At 45.6% G+C, this 14,380-nt stretch overlaps 1 protein-coding gene across 1 annotated transcript; it reads left to right on the top strand.

The window, feature by feature from the left end:
• Positions 1–11,967: 11,967 nt before the first annotated feature.
• On the top strand, positions 11,968–12,423 carry SCP2D1 (SCP2 sterol binding domain containing 1). Its single transcript, XM_014856405.3, has one exon. It carries the CDS (start codon positions 11,968–11,970, stop codon positions 12,421–12,423), a length of 456 nt encoding a protein of 151 aa, XP_014711891.1.
• Positions 12,424–14,380: the final 1,957 nt, after the last annotated feature.

Raw genomic sequence — 14,380 nt, 5'->3', positions numbered from 1 at the left:
TGCAACACTACCCCACATGCAGTGATTTATGATTTAACTTTAGAAACTTGAGACGCTCTCAAAGTCTCACCCAGCCCGGGGGAGGAAGGGTTCGGGGACAAAACGTTCCCTCCCCAGAATTTGTGATAAAGACCCAATTAGTGACTGCAGTGATGAAGCGGGAAGGTTTAACCTTTCAGGCATACCAACAATGTACTCCTTAATTTGAAAATAGGGTACAAAGTGTTAGCAAGTGAAGAATAGTAATCGTTCATCACTCAACTTGACATATCTCTTTTGGAGCAGAGGCAAGAGAAGGGATCCTCTGTGCTCCATTTATTCTGGCTTTCATCTAACTTCTCTGAGAAAGGACCAGATGCTCTAATGAGGGGTACCAGACACAGAAAATATCTGGAGATCAGAAGAAAAGATGCTGACAGCTTTCCCCTCAAGAAGCCTCCTTCCCTCCAGCTCCTCAGAGCACTTGATATGCCACCCCCGGCAGCAGGTCTTATCATGCCTTTTTGCAAAGGTAGAAAAGTGGTGCAGGGAGGCTAAAAGGACTCACTCAAGGCTACAAGGGAAGCTGAATGTTCAGCTCAAAATAGAAACCTGGAGCTCTGGGAAAGCAGACAGCCTGAGAGGGTCCTTTAATCTCTGGACCCTTCTGTGTCTTTTTAAATAATGTCTTTCCTTGAAAGAGCTTTTCTCCCCCTAACGACAGGGCTGCCAACTCTCCCTCCAGGATGTTGTAAAAAGGTGACATTTAACAGTGGAAATTGAAACTCTAATTGACTTCTCCTAAAGCAGAAAAACAAGTGCCCTGTATTCCTTCTCGTGGCCAGATGTTTGTAATTGTCCCCTCGGGATTCCACCTTGAGGGAAGAGGTAAAATAGAACAGTTTACTTGAACTGGTGTAGTTACACACTCAAGATTTGTTTTTTCTGCGTGGTGGAAGACATGGAGGGCCCATCCACGCAGACAGGTCTCAGGAAGAGGCTTCTAGTTCACGTCACTAGACCCTGGACCAAAGCAGCCCCAGAATCTCTTGCAGTGATAATAAAGAGCTGGAGGTGAACACTCCGTTTCCAGCTCTGGTGGTGTGGGGGGCCTGTGATTGTTCAGATTAACTGTGTGACTTGCTTTGGCTAATGGAATTTTAGCCACGATGTGAGCAAAGTCTTGAAATGTTCTTGTGCCGGCGGGCTTGCCTTCTTGAGTTGCAGTCATCACGAGAAGAATATGCCCCAGGGAGCCTGCTGGTCCAGGAGGATGAAAGACACAGGGAGCCTGGAGCCCAGCCCAAATGAACCCAGCCCAGATCAGCCAATCGCTGCCTCCCCACAAACATATTTCTCTGCGAGAAATGATTGCTCATTGTCGTGAGCCGCCGTTTTGTGGTGGGTTGTAATGCGGCACATCATGACATAGCTGACTGGTACAGGACCCCGAAAGGAGAAGAGGGAGAGACAGATTCTGAGTGTTCTATGGACCAAATTTGCAAAAATGCTCAGCTTGGGGTAGTCATATAGGAAGCACTGAGTAACTGTGAGAGGAACTGAATTCAACGGGGTGACTGTATTTCATATATTTAAAAAGAACAGAGTGAACCACACTACATATCCTGAATGTCTGGCCTCCCTGTTAATATCTTTTTCCTAATTAACTGTAACTTTTATGAAGCCCTTTCTAATGGTTTCTTTCTCATCTCTTCCCCAGTCAGTATGTTGACATCTATCCATAACTCAGTCATAGGCTGAACCATCAACACCTATATACCCACCACCTAGATTCTACTATTTACATTTTGCTGTATTTATTTTGTTACATGTCTATCTATCAATCCTCCTATCCATCCATCAATCTATCTTATATTTTTTATGTATAAATTTTTAAAAATTCTTTTAAAAAATTTTATTTAGGTCAAATTGGCTTTTAATATTGTGTAATTTAAGGTATATATTACTATATGTCACTTTCTGTATAGACTGCATCGTGCTCACCACCAATAGTCTAGTTTTTATCTATCACCATACTTGTGTCCCTCTACCCCAGTCACCCTCCCCTCACCCCTTTTTCCTCTGGTAACCATTAATCTCTTCTCCTTATCTATGTGCTTGTTTATCTTCCACATATGAGGGAAATCATATGGTATTTGTCTTTCTCTGTGTGACTTATTTCACTTAGCATAATACCCTCAAGGTACACCCATGTTGTCGAAAATGGCACAATTCTGTCTTTTTCATGGCTGAGTAGTATTCCATTGTAGAAAATACCACATCTTCTCTATCCATTCATCCGTTGATGGGCATTTGGGTTGCTTCCACATCTTGGCTATTGTTTGTTTGTTTTTTAAAGATTGACCCTGAGCTAACATCTGTTGCCAATCTTTTCTTTTTTTCTTCTTCTCCCCAAAGTCCCCCAGTCCATAGTTGTACATTCTAATTGTAGGTCCTTCTAGTTTTGCTATGTGGGACGCCACCTCAGCATGGCCTGATGAGCGGTGCCATGTCCACAACCAGGATCCGAACCAGCAAAACCCTGAGCTGCCAAAGTGGAGTGCATGAACTTAATGACTTGGCCATGGGCCGGCCCCTTGGCTATTATGAATAATGCTGCGATGAATATAGGGGTGCATAGTCTATCTTAATTTTTGATGCATTTCAACACAAACTGCAGATGTCAGTATACTTCACCCCTATGATGAATTCTGACAAACGCATATATCCATCACCCCTGGAAGTTTCCTCATGCCCCTTTCCGGTTAATCCCACCCCCACACCCCAGGGTAAAGACTATTTTGATTTGTTTTCCATTACAGATTAGTTTTGCCAGTTTTAGAACTTTGTATAAATGGAATTATACACTATGTAGTCTTTTCTCTCCAGCTTCTTCTATTTGGCATATTTTTTTTATATTCACCCATGTTGCTATGTCTATCAGTAAGGGCTTTCATTTTTAAATAAATAGGCAAGATCTTTGCTGACTCTCTTTACCTTAAAAGTTTGGGCTTCTATCATGTGTATTCAGTTACAGTGTTAAATAACACACTTGAGCCAAACATCCTTCCGAAACAGGCATCTCTCCTGCTGGTCTGTCAGAAATCTTGTCCTCTGGTTTTTACCCCACCCCCTACCCCTTTTTGGGGTTGATAAATCTTTCAGAACTGCTGAGGGAATTTATCGAGATTTGTCTCATGGGCACAGTGCTTTTGATTTACTGAGTTTAGTAAAATGTAGGGGCTGACCAAGCTCTTAGGATTAATTGCATCTGACTTTTCCCCAAGGGGTCGTCAGCAGTTAATTCTTCACAGGCCTCACAACAGTGTGTCCAAACTGTGGGTTAGTGGGAAGGATGCAAAGACTTGGCAAGCTGTCCTCTTACTTTTCTCTGGCTGGGCGACAAGAGTCCATAGCAGTGAGTGGAAAAAAATAAGAAAATAAGAATGAAGTAACATTTTCCTCCACAATATGCAGGTGCTCAGCCTATTTGGCCACTTTATCCCTTAGACTTAGCTTGAGGTTTTAACTAGGTGGTTTCTAAAAATCAACGCCACAGTCAGCCCGGCTCCTGGCTTTGATCCGTGTCAATTTGGCAAAGGTGGAATTTCCGTTTCCCAGAATTCCCTTCCTTTCAGACCTCCGGGATTACCTGGAGCACTGAACTCGCGCGAACCTGGGAAGGCGGAAGTGACGCCATACTGTGGCCTTTCTACCCCTGGAAGGTGAGCGCGGGCGCTGGGTGGGAGGGGGCGCCTGGGGTCGTCCCGGCACGCTCGCCCTCGCCTTTGGGCCTGCAGCGGCTTGGCGGCCGCGCCTCCTCCAGCCCTGCTGACTCCTGGGCGGCTGGCGGGCCAGCAGCACCGTCACCGCCTCCTCCGCTTCCGCAGGCCCAGCACCAGACACAGAAGCACCGGCCATACACAGGCCGTGTACCCAGCGCCCTCCCTCAGATGTCGAGTCACATCCCCGTAACAGATCCCACTGCTGTGTCACTGTTGATGCTTCTGTCTCTCTGACTAAATCCTGAGTGGATACACTCAGCGATGAACGTTTCCCGCCACGCAAGATGTGCCCCACGCACTGCGTTTTCCTCCCCAATACCCGACCTGGTACCGAGATCCACACTCCTCCACTCAGCCGGGAGCCAGGGAAGGCGGCTGAGCCCAGCCTCAAAGGTGACTTGAAGAACCTAAGCCAGTCCCGGTAAGGGTACTGGATGCAGTCCTGGTCACTGAAGGACTTCTGGAGGATAGGCCCTTCAGATAAAGAGAGGCGTGGGAGGAAAGGCTCCTTGTTATTGTTCTACTGAATGTTGCCCCAAACTGCTGCCGCCACAAGGGATGCTGGCCTTTGAAGAACATGCGCAGGAAGATGCGGGAAGGAGGACCTAGGGTCCTTGAAGACTCGTTGAGCTGCTCAAGGCGCCAACCTTGGGGTAGCCATCTCGTCCCTGTTTGCCTGGGACTTTCCTGGTTTTAGCACTGAAGGTCCAGTGTCCTGGGCAGCCCCTCAGCCCTGAGCATGCCGGATGGTCCATCACTCTAGCCCTGCCTTAATGGGAGATAATTCCCTTTACTGTTAAGCCGTTTGAGTTGTGGCTCTTTTTGGTGCTGGTGGCTGAGCGCATTCTGAATGGTATGGGGCCCTGAAAGAACACAGCTTTTGTTTCTGACAGCAGTTTTAAAAGAGGTATTCTAAAAAATGTTTTCAGTAATGTCAACATCATTGGAAAAGTGCATCACTTATCTTAGAAACTGTGTGTCAATTTTGTTTGTTCAAAATGAGTTTCATTAATTTATGGACAAGCATAACATACATTCTACCTAATTTTTAAAAAGTTACCACTTGGGCATGCGTATGACATATGGAAAGATAACGGTTCTGGTTTAGGTATCTGCATGTCTCTGGGCCTTTCTTTAGCTTGTCTTTAAGTAGGAGCACCCTGCCGTGGGCCACTGATGGCCTTTGGGAGGGGAGGGAAGGGGCGATCTCGGTTCTATATGTTTAAAAGTCTCACTTAACTTACTGGGACTTTTAGAATATATTGTACGTGAGTTTGGTGTAGTTAAGTGATTTTTCCAGAAAGAAAGGCTTCCAGGGCTTGACACTGTCTCTCTGTGGGTGTAGTAGATTAATTACATTATTGACCTTTGCCCTTTCCTGGATCTACACCTGGCTTAGCCTGGGCTGCTATAACGAAAATACCATGGATTCTGTGGCTTATAAACAATAAAAATTTATTTCTCACAGTTCTGGAGGCTGGATGTCTGAGACCAGGGTGCCAGGAGTGTTGGTTTCTGGTGAGAGCCCTATTCCCAGCTGCAGGCCATCAGCTTCTCATTGTATCCTCACGTGGTGCAGAGTAGAGAGGGGAAGTAAGGTCTCTCATGACCCTTACAAGGGCATTCATGGGGGCTCCACCCTCATGACCTCATATAATGCTAATTACCTCCCAAAGGCCCCACTTCCTAATATCATCTGTGGAGAGGCAGGCAGGGTTTCAACATATGAATGGGGTTATACGTTCAATCCATAACATTCTGCTTCTGGCTTCCCAAAATTCATGTCCTTCTCACATGCAAAATACATTCATCCCATCCCCCAAACCCCTAAAATCTTGATTTATTCCAGCATCAACTCTAACATCTAAAGTCTGAAGTCTCGTCTAAATATCATCTAAATCAGCTATGGGTGAGACTCAAGGTATGATGCATCCTGAGTCAGAATTCCTCACCAGCTGTGAACATGTGAAACCAAACAAGTTATACACTTCCAAAATACAATGGTGGGACAGGCATAGGATAGATACTTTCGTTGCAAAAGGGAGAAATAGGGAAGAAGGAAAGGGAGATGGGTCCTAAGGAATTCCAAAACCTAGCAAGGCAAACTCTGAGATCTTAAGGCTTGAGCATAATGCTCTTTGGTTCTGTGCTCTGCCCTTCAGGCCCACTGGGGTGGCAGTCCTGCCTTCCGGACCTTCTGGGGCGGAGGTACTGCCCCCAATAGCTGTAACTGGCAGGGGTGTCATTCCCAGGGCTCTGCTGGGCGGCCCCAGCCCCAAGGCTTTGGGCAGATGCCATCTGACTTGTTGAAAGCAATGCAATCATCCCACTTTTGAAACCAAGGAGGCAGCCCTGATCTCTGAACTGCCTGTGGGATCATTCTTCCCTTGTCTTTAAGAATGGGACGTGTTCTCAGCCAAATAGTTCTATAGTTCCATCCTACAAAATCCAGGAAATCTGAGGGCCTTCCTCCATTCCTTCCCATCTCATTTTCTTTCAGTTCCCACTGGTGGTTTTCCTTCTGGGGTGGCTGATTAAGTCCGTCGTTCACACTCATACAAATTTCCCTATCAAACAGTCGTTGGCCACACCCTTAGTGTTCTCATATTTTGCAATATGGATAGGCTGAGAATTTTCCAAATCTTTAAGTTGTGCTTCCTTTTGGCTTAACAATTCTGTCTTTAAGTCATTTCTGTCTTATATTTTACTCTGACCAGTCAAGAGGGGCCAAGTTACACCTCTGACACTTTGCTTAGAGATCATTCAGCTAAATATCCAATTTCATCTCTTGCAAGTTCTACCTTCTCCAAAACACTAGAACATGAACATGATTCAGCCAAGTTTTTTGCTGCTTTATAACAAGGATTTTCCTTCCTCCGGTTTCCAATAACATGTTCCTAAATTCTGTCTGAGACCTCATCGGAATGGCCTTTACTGTCCACATTTCTACTAACATCCTGTTCATGATTACTTAGGTATTCTCTGAGAAGGCTGAGCCTTTCTCTACAGCTCTCTTCTTTTCTTTGCATGTCACCTTTAAAGGTCTGGTCACAGCAATGTGGACTTTTTTAGTGTACACCTAAACTCTTGCAGCCTCTACCTATTACTCAGTTCCAAAGCTGCTTCCACATTTTTAGGTATTTATATAGCAGCACCCCCACATCTCAGCACCAATTTTCTCTCTTAGCTTGGGCTACTATAACAAAAATGCCATAGACTGAGTGGCTTATAAACAACAGAAATCACTTTTCTCAATTCTGGAGACTGGAAATCCCAGATCAGGGTGCCGACTGCTTGGGTTCTGGCAAGGGCCCTCTTCTGGGTTACAGGGTGCCACCTGCTCATTGCATCTCATGTGGTCGAGAGCAGAGAGAGGAAACAAGCTCTCTTATTACTCTTGTAAGGACACTAATCCCATCATGGGGGCCCCACCCTCATGACCTCGTCTGATCCTAATCACCTCCCAAAGGCCCCACTTCCTGATACCATCACATTGTGTGTGTGTGTGGAGGGGGTGCAGGGCAGGGGTAGAGGTTCATGAGATGAGTTTTGGGGGGACACAAACATTCAGTCAATAATAATACCTTTTGCATGTAGCCTGGTAGTGCCCTCCCACCATGACCCTGGGATTGCCCATGTGATGTTCCCTGGCCAGCAGAGGCAAGCAGAGGCTGCAACAGCGCTCACGTAGTTGGGAGTGTTTGCTCATGCTCTGCCCCCACCGTGACAATGTGCCTAGGTTCGCCTGTGGGAGGATGTGTCACATGGCCCAGGCACGCCAGCCGATAATCAGACAACTGCCAGACATGTGAGTGAGCCCAGAGGAGGCCAGAAGAATCCCCCAGCTGAGCCCAGCCTAAAATACCAGTCCATTAACTCAGGAGCTAAAGAACTGCCTATTGTTTGAAGCCAGTGAATTTGGCGGTGGTTTGTCAGGCAGCAGTACTGCAGCGATTGATGACTAAGGCGACTTTTACCCATCAGGGACAATCTGGATGGGCTGTAAGAAGGAGTTAAATGTGTTCACTTTACAGGCAGTCACACCTTACACAACTGAGCTCAGAAGTTATCCAATAATCACCCACTTGGGCATGCTTATGTCCTATTTAAAGATAAATGTAACAGTACCATTGTACATATAAATGTGTATCTTTAGGCCTTTAGCTTTGTCCAAAAATGGAGTGCCCTCACATGGCCCAGATACCACCAATGGGAGCTGGTCTCTGTTCCACATGTGTAATAGTCTCAGGTGAGTTTTGGGGGGTTTTAGGAATGGATTTTTGTATGTTTGGTGTAATTCAGTGATTACAGACAGGGGCAGCATCCATTAGATGCCCAAGTAACTTCCTTGTGGCGATTAGGACGATGTTGGGCTTGTTTCCCCGGATGCTGATGGGAAATCTCGTGTGACTATTTAAATTTAAATTAGTTGTAACTAAATGAAATTAACTCAGCTCCTCAGTCGTACCAGCCATATGTCAAGTGCTCGACAGCCACGGATGGCTAGTGGCTCCCGCTTTGGACAGTGCAGATACAGAACGTTTTCATTATCTCAGAAAACTCTATTGGGCACTTCTGGGCTCCATGTTCGTGTTCAAATTTCTTATTTATAGAATGTTTTCTGTGTAAACTTCTAGTTTCTGCTGACCATTTCATTCTGACAGCCCTTCACTCTGCTCCCTATGGGAAAAATGAGTTACTGTAATCTAGATTATTTTATAAAACTCAAACTAGCGTGTTTTGACACCTACAATGTTAAATATTCTCTTTGTTTACAGGTCACAAAGCTGACCATTAAAGTGGACTCTTTATTTATTTCCAGGTACCGACAGAGGGAGTATCCACTCTGTCAGGGCGGATGAGGCTTGGGAGGGAGTGAGGGCAGCTGAGAGAACCCTCAGTTTGAGTTGTGAAAACCCAACAAAACCTCAGGGGCAGGGGAGCGGGGGAGCAGAAAACGAAGCACAAAAAGAGAATATTGGGCGAAATCATGCTTTAAGGCCAGGTTCCCCTGAACTTGCCCTCCTGCCCCCACCCCAGCTTGAGCTGGCATTGACTGGAGCACAGGGCCCACCTCCACAATCTGGTTTTTTCAAGGAGGGACTGTCCCCAAAGTAATTTCTCCCAAAGCCACTCCTCGCCTCTCTTCATCCCTTTACTCACTTGGATGAGGCGACTTTTTTGAGTGGTGAATCTGGGAAGTATGAACTGAGCTCCTCCATGTCCAGAACTTTCCCTGGGTGTGCCCCTCACTACCAGCCTCACATGCAGAGGCTTCCATGGAGGGTGGCCGATAGGTAGGTGGGTAACTCTGGCCTTGCATTGTAGGGTTTAGAGGGCAGGCCCACTGGGGCCTCACACTAACTCCTTTCCCTCAATTTTGCTTCTATCAGTGAGAAAGGCAAAATTTTGCTTGCTACCTGCCTTTCCTTGTCTTATTTCTCAATTTCTTTAGAATTCAGGTAGGGAAGAAAAATGCTGTTTATTGAATGTTCCCACAGACCCCATAGTCTTGGTAAATTGTTTTCTGAGGCTGCCCCGTGCTTGATTCAGGGTGCATTTATGCACCTGTCCCAGCTTAGCTTGTGTCTGACCCTCAAAGTCAAAAGCGCATCCGGCTAGATGTTGCGTGGATCCTACTGCATGGCGGTGGTGGGCTTGATAGAGGCTGACGCAGTTTAAACTGACGTTTGAAGGCAGGGCAGAGTTTGAATAGAAATAGAGGATGGGATGCAAAAACCTAGGTGGGAAACTCAAGGAACGTTCAGGAAAGGAGTGTAAGACCCGCTGGTCTGCAGGGCTCCTGCAGGGACAGGAGAGAAAAGTCTGGAGAGGTGGGGATCACCGGCTGGTGATATTTCTCCTCACCTCAATCATTCAGCACCTTTGCTTATCTTTTTTTTTTATTGAGCTACCATCGACGTATAACATTATATTAGTTTCAGGTGTGCAACATAATGATTTGATATTTGTATATATTGTGAAACGAGCCTCACAATAAGTCTAGATAACATCAGTCACCATACATGGTTACAATTTTTTTGTGTGTGTGATGAGCCATTGTAGTTTTCATTTGCCTGTCCCCAGTGACTAATGATGTTGAGCACCTTTCCCTGTGCATACTGGCCATTCATACTGGGATTCCTCAATGGTAGAAATACCCATAAAAGATAGAAACTCATGAAGGGGACATGTATGGGCTGTGGAACTGCATTCTCCTCTGAACACTAAGGCAGGAACAACAGCCCAGCTGGGGACCCATCTGAAGAATTCAGAGGGGACACCCCCACCCTTGAGGAAGAGCAGATACTGGTGGCGATGGGGCTCAGTTCTCTGCTGGTGGCTCCCAGCGAGCTTACTGGAGAATTGCCTGCCTCATCATTTTACATTCTCCAAGCTGACTTGTCCACATCGGGCGCCTCAGAATAAAGACTTGGTTTTGATGGTTGTTGGGTTTTGTTTAACTGCTGCATGTTGATAATACCAGTGCATTCATCATGTACCAAAGAAAGTGTATTGAAGCCTTTTTTTACTTTCTGCATTCCTACCACAGAGAACAAAGCTACCAGCAACTCCGTTTAATGTAGCTTCACTTACACATAAGAGCAGTGGGGTCAGGAATGGACACAGGCACCAACTAGACGGAGCAAACAATGGCCCAATCTGGGTCAGTTTGAGAAAATAGATAATGATAATAATAGATTATGACCCATAGGATGAAATAAATATCCACAAGTCCATACTGAGATAAATAAATAATTGAACAAATAAAGAAATGAGGGAGAAGGGACAGGCTCTTCCTTACAGCAGAATTCCAATCGTTCAATCTAAAGGGAGCGATGCGAGTAGAAAATGACCACTTAGCACACATCACTCGGATGGACCACGGATGGATGCAAAAAGGAGTGGGCTGAAGTATGATCTGAAACGGGATATTTGCAGTCTCAAAGTCCCCACAAGATACTTATTCACCACAAACGGAAAAACAGTATCTCTGCAGTGGAGAAACCTGGTGATACCACCTCATCAAGCGATCAAGGTCAACTACCCAGTAATGGGACATATTGACACTGCATACCCCAATACGATGCTCAGAGAAGGGCACCAGAGTGCTTCTGTGGTGTCCTGCCAAAAAACCTCAACCTAATCATGAGGAAACATCAGACAGACTAAAAGTGGGTTCTGGGGTCATTTTTACCTCTGTTCAAACCTGGCTACCCTACTTTCTGTCTCTGTGACTTTGTGTAAGTCACTTCATTTCTCCTTGCCACAGTTTCCTAATCTGTAAAATGGGGATAAAAATAGTACTTACCGGGGCTGGCCTGGTGGGGTAGTGGTTAAGTTTGAACGCCCTGCTTTGGTGGTTCACAGGTTTGGATCCTGGGTGCAGACCTACGCATGGCTCATCAAGCCATGCGGTGGTGGTATTCCACAAACAAAATAGGGGAAGATTGGCACAGATGTTAGCTCAGGGACAACCTTCCTTAGCAAAAAAAAAAAAAAAAAGTACCTATCTCAGAGCATTGTAGTGAGGATTGAATGTGTAAATACATGTACAGGGCCCAGAACAGTGTCTTGGTTCAAGTAAGGGCTATACGATTACATGAAATTATCATCTGAGACCGGAAGCATCTTCTGTTGATCTTAGAGATATTTATTTACTTATTTTTTCCCATTCACTGTACTTCCAGAAGCTTTCTGATGCAGGCCCTTGTGCCAATTTCTTCTCCAACCAGCTATTTTGCTCTAAAAGCATTTCGCCCTCCACGAGCAGCCAGGTAAAGCCAAATTCAGCACCAGGATCTATGCCTTGATGATTATCTGCTTTTAAAGGGATCAGAATAACTGCTACTGAGAGATGCCTGCATTGGAAAGACAGAGGTCATGTCACCAAAGAACCTTCTGGGGCCAGTTTCCCTTATTCCCACATGGGGTCCAGACCTTTCTGGCCTTGCGAGACCAATAGCCCTGATTGGTTTAGGGGTTGGTGGTGTGGGTCTGCCTCACAATTACCTGTCTGAGTCTCACCCCATGTCACATTTTAGCCTCTATCTGGCCAATAAGACTGCAGCACACACACCGGCTTCACTCCCCACACACACTTGGGCCTTACCTCTGATGTCACAATCTGACCTGCGGATATTAATCTGACCACAGCGGCTCACAAACCAGACAGCAAAGTCAGGAGGACCAGTACAGTAAGATGTGGAAGAGGACTGACCATCAGCCCAAGATCAAAGCGGGGGATGGGCCTGAGGATCTGGGGTCAGCTCAGGAACACGCTGCGCCGCACCCTCTGGAGCTGTCAGAATCCCAGAGCTTCCTCGTGTTCGAGGACATTAGCCATCACATCAAAGAAATGGGGGCCCAACTGGTAAAGAAAGTCAATGCCATCTTTCAGCTGGACATCACCAAAGATGGGAAGACCATTCTGCAGTGGACCATTGACCTGAAGAATGGCGCTGGGGACATGTATCCAGGATCCGCCAGGCTCCCAGCAGACACTGTCTTCACAATCCCAGAGCCTGTCTTTATGGAGCTGGTTTTGGGCAAAATGAATCCTCAGAAGGCTTTCCTTGCTGGCAAGTTCAAAGTGAGTGGCAAAGTTCTGCTTGGCCAGAAGCTGGAGAGGGTCTTCAAAGACTGGGCTAAATTTTAAGCATGCAAAAATACCAAGGAAATGATCAGCACTTCTCCCTGATTATAAGATTGAGCAGAAATCATGCTTAAACCGAAGATTAAAACAAAAAGTATCCAATATTTTTACTCAAATTCTTCCTATTCAAGTTTGATTAATTTTCCTGCTGATTTGTAAATTTGCAGTGAGGGTTCTAGAGCAGTAAAGAGTGTTGGAGTATATCACCTAAAATCTTTGTCTTTTTCTTTTCTTAGATTCACTTTTGCTGTAATATGCTAGCATGAAGCCTCATGTAGAGAAATGGTTTTGACAGTTGGATTGAAATGCTCCAATGATTGAGTTCCTGAGAAGTTTTTTTTTCTTTTAGTTTGGTGCTTTGGGGAAAGAACAACCATAATTGTGCAGATCTGCATTCCAGAACTTGGTTCTTTGAGAAGACTTTAACACAGGGGTGCAGGATTCTAAGAGGGTGGGTCCACAGCTGTGTGGATGGAATAAGGGGAAGAGCTCTTGGTGTATCATGACTTCTGATGGAATTAACTCCAGGAGAGTTGAAGGGCTTGAAAGATGTTCTAGGCTGCTGGCTCTTAAACTGGAGCATGCATCAGATCCCCTGGAAGGCTGGTGAAAGCCCCAATTGCTGAGCCCCCTCAGTCTTTCCACTCTGTAGGTCTGGGCTGGGAAGAATGTGCGTTTCTAACAAGTTCCTAGGTGATGCTGATGGGGCCACCCTCGGAGAAGCCCTGCTCTGGTTCATGCCCCGGCTTTCAGTGTTGATCATAACTGTTCTAGTCTAGACCAACAAGGTATTGCCATTATTTAAAGGAGCTCCTGGAGACAAGTTACATAGCCCTCTTGTGGGCCATCTCTGAAGTGTCAGAAGTTTGTGCACTGAACGTTTTCCCAAATCTAAGGTCATCCTGGGAGATTTTCCCTCCTGGGAGCCCTCTCCACTCATTGGGAGGACTGGAATGAAGCCAGCTGCAACCTGATGTGACCTTTTGAGTGAGTGTATGGGTCATTTGTTCCACCATGATCTGTGTGCACTTTTTTTTTTCCTGAGGAAGATTAGCCCTGAGCTAACATCTGTTGCCAATCTTCCCCTTTCTTTTTGTTTTTTTTGAGGAAGGTTAGCCCTAAGCCAACATCTGTACTAATCTTCCTCCACTTTATCTGTGGGTTGCCACCACAGCATGTCTGATGAGTAGTGTAGGTCTGTGCCTGGGCTCTGAACCCATGAACACAGGCCGCCAAAGTAGAGCATGTGAACTTAACCACTACGCCACAGGGCTGGCCCCTGTGTGTACCTTTATCTTGTAGGTTAAATACACATAGTGTGGACACTCTGCAACCCACATGGAAGTTTCATTAAAACGGCCATGCTCAAGCATGTGCCTACCAAATGATCCAGCCACTCCATTCCTAGGTATTTTCCCAACAGGAAAGAAAGCATACGTACAAGTACAGAAATTTGTATGTGAATGTTCATGGAGCTGTATTTATGATAGTCCCAAACTGTAAATAAGCCAAATATCCATCCATAAGTGAATGGATGAACAAATTGTTGTATGTCATTCCCTGCAATATTACTCAGCAACAAAAAAGAACGAGTTATTGATGTACATACAACAACATGGATGAATGTCAGAATAATTACACTGAATGAAAGAAGCCAGAGAAAACCAAGTGCATTCTATATGGTTCTATTTGTTAACATACTAGGAAATGCAAACAGTAGTGAGAAAAAAAATATCAGTGGTTGCCAAGGGACAGGCTTGGGGAGTGGGGAGGGATGGGGCCATTACAAATGGCCACGAGGAAGTGGGGCTGATGGATAGATTCATCACCTTGACGGTAGTGATGGCTTCACAGGTGTATCTGTAGGTCAGACATTCAAGTGCACACTTAAACATGCAGTTTATATGTGTCAGTATAAGCTCAGGAATGCTTTGAGAACCTGCCACCCTCGGTTCAAAAC

The sequence above is a fragment of the Equus asinus genome, chromosome 15, assembly GCF_041296235.1.
Source record: "Equus asinus isolate D_3611 breed Donkey chromosome 15, EquAss-T2T_v2, whole genome shotgun sequence".
In the NCBI taxonomy this organism is placed as follows: domain Eukaryota; kingdom Metazoa; phylum Chordata; class Mammalia; order Perissodactyla; family Equidae; genus Equus; species Equus asinus.
Note: the sequence above shows the minus strand (reverse complement) of the source record. Positions and strands in the feature narration are given on the sequence as shown.